The sequence below is a fragment of the Nicotiana attenuata genome, unplaced genomic scaffold (genome assembly GCF_001879085.1).
Source record: "Nicotiana attenuata strain UT unplaced genomic scaffold, NIATTr2, whole genome shotgun sequence".
Taxonomy (NCBI): domain Eukaryota; kingdom Viridiplantae; phylum Streptophyta; class Magnoliopsida; order Solanales; family Solanaceae; genus Nicotiana; species Nicotiana attenuata.
The window spans coordinates 1-6,934 of NW_017684105.1; the positions used below are offsets into that span (position 1 = coordinate 1).

The 6,934-nt window shown below is 39.5% G+C and overlaps 2 protein-coding genes across 2 annotated transcripts; one reads left to right on the forward strand and one right to left on the reverse strand.

Annotated features, from left to right (window-relative positions):
• Nucleotides 1–2,678: 2,678 nt before the first annotated feature.
• On the reverse strand, nucleotides 2,679–3,524 carry LOC109222085 (uncharacterized mitochondrial protein AtMg00810-like). Its single transcript, XM_019386490.1, has 2 exons — nucleotides 3,465–3,524; nucleotides 2,679–3,128 (listed from the first exon to the last, which is right to left on the reverse strand). Exons 1-2 carry the CDS (start codon nucleotides 3,522–3,524, stop codon nucleotides 2,679–2,681), a joined length of 510 nt encoding a protein of 169 aa, XP_019242035.1.
• Nucleotides 3,525–4,418: 894 nt separating this feature from the next.
• Nucleotides 4,419–4,823, forward strand: LOC109222087. Its single transcript, XM_019386491.1, has one exon. It carries the CDS (start codon nucleotides 4,419–4,421, stop codon nucleotides 4,821–4,823), a length of 405 nt encoding a protein of 134 aa, XP_019242036.1.
• Nucleotides 4,824–6,934: the final 2,111 nt, after the last annotated feature.

Here is a 6,934-nt window from a genome sequence, read left to right on the forward strand (position 1 = left end):
ACTAAAATTTCTTATGTTGCTTCTAATTAGAAATAAGTGGAATAAACACTTCACTTGGAATTTAAACCAGAAGAGCGAAATGCTGTAAATAATATAATTGCACAACCCCAAAATAATCGTCTACTAAAGTGTGTGCCAGAACCTGGTGTCACAAGCTACGGGCAACTAGTAAAATATACATCCAAAAGAATATCATACTATCCTACTGTCTGAATCCGAATAGACAGAAAATGAAAATACAAAGGAAAGACTTCTTCGGCTTCGGGTCGACATGGAGGGAAAGCAGCTCACCGTAGAAGTCCAAAGTCCGCTCACGGATGCGCACCAGAATGATAACTAGATCCACCTGCCTCAAATCTTGTACATTTAAGTACAGAAGTGTAGTATGAGTACATAAACAACATGTACCCAGTAAGTATCCCGTCTAATCTCGAAGAAGTAGAGACGAGAGGTCGACTCGATACTTACTGAGGTCGTGTAAAATGAGGAGAATTTATAACAAGCAGAAATAACTCAGTTCATAGGAATTAGCAGGTATAAAACAACAATTCTCCCTTTAGATTGTCATCATGAGTGTCCGTATATATATGTAAGCAAATATGAAGTCTAACCCATAATAGAGTGTCACATAAGTCATGCGCATATAATCACCGAGGAACGTACGGCCCGATCCGACATAAAAATAGTAAATTATGCACTGCCGAGGGACGAACGGCTCGAACCATATATGCATCTATTACCCCGCTCGCGAATCACCCGTGCGACGCGGTCGAACAGAAATAAGCTCATTGACAAGCAACAACAACAATCAATGCGCATATGGGAGTGGCCGTACATAGAGATGCCAATTATTTTCTTTAAAAGAACCAGACGGGTTAAAAGGTCATTTTTCAATCTCATTCTTCTTAATCACAAGAGTTCATATAAATCCAAGATAATCAAACTGTACTATAACATCACGTAAAGCATGCTTATGGGTCCTATGCTACCCGGACTTAGCATAATAGTTGCTACGCACGGACTCTCGTCACCTAGTACGTACGTAGCCCCTGAATACAATGGCAAATAATTCAATTGTTATACCTATGGGGACAATTCCCTCTTACAAGGTTAGAAAGGAGACTCACCTCGCTCCGAAGCGCACTTCTATCATCAAGAACAAGTCCAAGCCCTTAATTCGGAGCCGAACGATCGCAAACTAGTTAAAATAAGTAAGAACTAGTCAATAAAGGCTTATAAGGCCGAATTCTAACCATTTAAGTAATTTCCCAACCCTTTCCACAAGTTTCCTAAATTCCGACCTCGGGCCCACGTGCCCGGATTCCGAGATTTTTCGAAGGAAATTGTTCTCTACAACCTAAGGATCAATAATATATGATTTCTAGTCCATTTCATAACAAATTTCATGCTTAAATCTTAGTTTTATTAAAACCCTAGGTCTAGCTCTAACCCTTTGATTTTATCTAATTTTTAGTGTTTAATCTACCTAATATACATGTATTCAAACTAAAAATAAGTGGAAATAACTTACGTTGAAATGCTAAGTTGAAATCTTCTCTGCAGAGCCCCCAAATCACCCCAAGGTTGAGTGTAAAATGATAAAATGGTGTTTGAGTTCGAATTAAATGAAGCCTACTGTCCAGGGATTTCCGCTTCTGCAGTTAGGGGACCGCATCTGCGGTCCCGCACCTGCGAAAAGGGAGCCGCATCTGTAAAACTGGGCAAAAGGGGCTGGACCGCTTCTCCGGTCTGAGGCCCGCATATGCGGAACCGCTTCTGCGGCTTGGGCCTAAGGTGGCTGGACCGCTTCTGCGGTCTAGGGGTCGTTTAAGCGGAACCGCTTCTGCGATCTCTGGGCCGCTTCTGCGGTTTCCCTTGGCCTGGCCCCTTTCCGCTTCTGCGATGGATTGACCGCATCTGCGGTCCAAGAACCGTAGATGCGGTTATGACAGAAGCAGCAACTTTCAGTTGCTTTCTTAAATTTCCTACTTCGCTCGAACCTCACTCGTTTGACGCTCGGGGCTCCCGAGCCCCGCCCGAACATACCGGCAAGTCTGAAATCACGAGGCGGACCTACTCGAACCCTCGGAACACTCCAAACAACGCGGAATCACCCCCTAAAACTAAATGAATCAAATTATTGAACTTCAAGTTCTTAATTCTCCTCTAACAGTTCAAAACGCCCTTAAACTACTCGGATTGGCACCAAATTTTATGGGCAAGTATTAAACAACATTTCGGACCTGTAACAAGCTTCGGAACTAAAATTCGAGCCGGATACCTAGGGAATCAATGATTACTTAGTTTCTTTAATTCTTTAAAACTTCAATTAAACAATTTTAAATAAAAATTCATTACTCGGGCTAGGGACCTCGGAATTCGGTTCCGGTCATACACCCAGGTCCCATATTTTCCCACGGACCCTCCGAAATTGTCAAATCACGAATCTGGGTCCATTTTCCCAAAAAGTTGACCGAAGTCAAACTTGGTCTTTTAAGAAAATCTTAAAGAAGCAAATGGACATATTTTTACTGAAAACTCTTCCAATTCCCGAACCAATCGCCCCCGCAAGTCGTAAATTAGTTAAAGCAAGTACGGGAGGCTTTGTTTAGGGGAACGGGGTTCTAAAAGGCAAAACGACCGGTCGGGTCGTTACATAATCTCAACCACAGTTTTCCTCAAAGCTTAGCAGAAGATAAGGAAATAGTGGGTTGCTTCTTGGACTTCCATGAAATAGGACTACCACCCAAAGTAATGAAGAACCCAGTGACAGACCTCCTTGAAGAAGGGTAGGCCGCCCAGTCAGAATCAGAGTAAACAAGCAAGGAAAGGTCCAGATTATTTTTCAGCAATATGCCCTTATCAGGGTCCTTAACCAAGTACCTCAAGACATGTAAAACATCATGTAAATGACCAGTTCTATGAGCATTTAAAAATTGACCGAGATGCTGTACAAAAAATGATATATCAGGTCGAGTGTGTTGCAAGAAATTCTGTTTTCCAATCAATCTTCTATAGTGAGTAGGATCAGACAACAGTTCACCAGAATCAGGAGTGAGTTTGAGATGCAACTCCAAAGGTGCCACAACTGGAGAGGCAGAAGAACAGTGAAACTCGGCCAACAAATCCTAGGTAAATTTATGTTGATTCACAAGAAACCCCTGAGGCAATCTAGAGATTTGCAGGCCTAGAAAATAGTGAACATTACCCAAGTCTTTGATTTTGAATTGGAGATCCAGGAAGGATTTGAGAGAATCCATTTCGGAAGCATCATCACCAGCCAAAAAAATATCATTCACACACACAGCTATGATAACAGTAGAAGTAGATGTGGACTTGGTAAAGAGGGAATGATCATTTAGACTGGATGGGTAACCTCTTTACAGAAGTGCAGCAGATAATTTGGCAAACAATTGCCTAGAGGCCTGTTTAAGGCCATATAAAGACTTTTTAAGCTTGCATACCATAGGAAAACCAGAAGTAGAAGAATCAGAAGAAAATGTGAGCCCAGGGGGAACCTTCATTAGACCTCCTCGGACAAATCTCCATGGAGAAAAGCATTGTTTGCATCAAGATGATAAATAAGCCAGAATTTCATAGTAGCAAGAGCAATGAGACATTTAATGGTGGTGAACTTGACAATAGGGGAGAAGGTTTCAGTGTAATCAATCCCAAACTTCTGGTGTCACCTCTAATCACTAGTCTGGCTTTGTACCTCTCAATACTACCATCAGACTTTTGTTTGATTTTGTACACCCATTTGCAAGGGATGGACTTCTTGCAAGGAGGAAAGAGAATCAAATCCCATGTATGATTGGCTTCCAAAGCCTGAAACTCTTTAATCATGGACTCCTGCCAAGTTGGGTTGGATACAGCCTGTTGATAGTATAATGGCTCATGGAGAGAAGGCTCATTGTAGGTAGAGACTGTCGAAGCCCCCTTTTTCTTTAAAAGGCAAAATCGGGTTTACGATATTTTGGAGGACAACTCTCTTCCCTTTTGGGAATTGGGTTTTGGAGTTTGAAGAGTCGCCACCTAATGATTAAGTCCATTGGGACACTAAGAAGGGTTTGAGCTGAATAACCAGAGTTTGGGTAAGGGCTAAAAATTATCTCGAGGGGAAGGTGTTAGGCACCCCTCAAGATCCACTAGCGTGGTTCCCGGCCATGCTACAATTGTGACTTTAAAGCAAATAAGCATACAGGTCAATTTCACTTAAAGACTACAAGTGGGTATGTATAACGGTTACTAAGCATGCTGAAATTTTGAATAGGCGACTTCCTAGTTATTGGCAAGAATGTCTAAATGCAGAAAAATAGGATCAAGTAATGAATACAAATTATCAAACAAGGAAGGGAATGAGCAGAAAATTTTAGAGGAAAGGACAGTGGCCTTCAACCGATTATGTATATGTAGTAATGGATGCTGAACAAAGGCGGAACATAGTCTGCATGCAAAAAAGAGAATGCTCGTGCAAACGATTTCAAGTGGATGAGATTCCTTGTCCACATGCTATGGCAGTATTGGACTACACACACATGGAAGCACCCAAATATTGTTCTGCCTATTACACCAAGGAATACTTCAAGAAGAAATATGAAGTGCCAGTTAATCCACTTCCAGATGAAACTTCATGGGACCTTCCAACAGAGGTGTTAGATAATGTGGTCCTACCACCGATAGTGAAGGGCAAACCAGGAAGACCGACGAAGTCGCGACGCAAGGGACTTTATGAATATCTGTATACTGAAACTGTTACATGTGGACTGTGTGGAAAACAAGGACATAACAGAAGAACATGCAGGAATCCTCAAGACAACTAGTAGATGCTGCTACAGTGATTTAGTATTTTCTAACAGTTTTTCTTCTGAATATTACAATTGGAAAAATAATGAGATTTGCAATCAGATTCTCTATGATGTATGAATTAAGATGCTACTTTTTGTCATAATGAAAGTATTGGTGGAAGTTTTATTTCATATACTATTATGGATGTCACTATACAAAAAAATATACAAAATAGATGACAATGTACAAAAAAGACTGTTACTATACAAAAATATACAAAATAGACTGTCACTATACAATTTATATGTAATATTTTGTTCCTATACAAAAAAAATACAAAATAAACTATAGCTATACAAAAAATATACAAAATAGATGTCACCATACAAAAACTATACAAAAAGAGGGATTACCAATTAAATATGCAAAATAGAAATTGTATATTTATACAATTTACATACAATAGACTGTGACTATCCAAAAAATATACAGATAGATATCACTATACAAAATAGACTGTCGCTATACAGTTTATATACAGTTAGCTGCCCCCAAAACATCATTCACAAAACTTCCTGTAGCAACTTAGCAACACCAGCTAAATTTGCAAAATCTGTCGAAAATGCAAAAGCTGTCGAAATAGATTAAACTGTATAAATTACAAAACTAAAACTGTAGAAAAGTCAAAACTACACAAAATCTAAAATTTTCATAATTTCACTATTAACTGAAAACTACACAACAAGTCGCTATTAAAAGTAATATTCAACATTAGCATTTCAAACATATTGTTCAAAGACATCCCAAACAAAAAGCATAAAACATGATATAAGTATGCAACTGTATCCAATCATAGACAATATCAGAACCAAACTACTTCCATCTTAAAACTACATGTGAATTTTCTTTTAAACTATCCCAAACTACTTCATCTTGCCCTTCAACTTGCCCGTTTTCTTGATATCCTTCAAAGTCTCGTCATCACCAACATCATGCAACTTGCTATTTTTCTTGATATCCTTCAAAGTCTTGTCATCATAAACGGCATCCGTCTTGCCCTTTTTCTTGTTATCCTTCAAAGACTTATCATCAACAACGGAATGCGACTTGCTCTTTTTCTTGTTATCCTTTTTTATCTGATCCTTTAATCTACCAGTAGACTCATCATCACTAGCTGCATGTCCTCTTTGTTTCTTCACTGCGTAATCCCATAGCAATATACCATATCGGTTTCGTATCCCATCAATATCAATAGCTTTAGGAATACTGCTGCCTTGAATGATGTACTCAGCAAATGCAGCAACATAAACACCACAATCACTACATACAAGGTAGCACGTAAACATTGAATAAAAGTTAGGATAATATCCAAATAGGAATTCATGTACAAAAAATGAATAAGAATCAGAAATATTCAATAATAATTTACGTGTTATCTTGCGTTGGCAACCCATCAATGACATGAATCTCAAAAGGATCATTAGCGGGGATTCCCATAGGATTCTCCATTGTGTCCCAAAAACCAATACGATGAAGGAAATATGTCACGACCCAATTTCCAACCCGGTCGTGATGGCGCCTCTCGTGAAGACAAGGCCAGCCAACTACCCCAAATTGTCTCTTTAACAATTATTAAACATAAATGAATAGATAAATACATCTTAACGACAATAATAACCAGTATTTACAACCCTACACAATCCGATCGGGGTGTCACAAGTCACGAGCATCTAGAGAAGTCTAAATACAACTACAGGGCCAACAATATGCGGAATAAAATTTAGAACCAAAGGGAGTAATCCGGTGCCGCGAACGCTGGCGGTCACTCAGCTCAGCTACGATAGCAATACCTTCAACGAGCTCAAAACCCACTACCGGGTGAACAATACCTGCAACTGCACGCGAGGTGCAGGGAGTAAAGTGAGTACTTCCAACTCAGTGAGTAATAGAAGTAAATAATAACTGAGCAACAAGAAATCACGTAAAGCAACAAACGGGCTGTACAGAAGCCGGGTACAATTTCTGAGAAAATAGTGAAATCAAGGAACTCTTTAGAAATGTTTCGGCTCAGTTCAAATCTCTTTCGAAAATGGTCCTTTCAATAATTACGAAACTGTTCCAAAAAGGTAGTGCTGATTAACACAGA

Bases quoted from the DNA above. Each gene is read 5' to 3' on its own strand.
- LOC109222087 (XM_019386491.1), top strand. From the start codon at position 4,419: ATGGATGCTGAACAAAGGCGGAACATAGTCTGCATGCAAAAAAGAGAA.
- LOC109222085 (XM_019386490.1), bottom strand. From the start codon at position 3,524: ATGAAGGTTCCCCCTGGGCTCACATTTTCTTCTGATTCTTCTACTTCT. The intron at 3,129-3,464 runs GTATGCAAGCTT...AAATTTACCTAG, and splicing joins CTACTTCTGGTTTTCCTATG to GATTTGTTGGCCGAGTTTCA.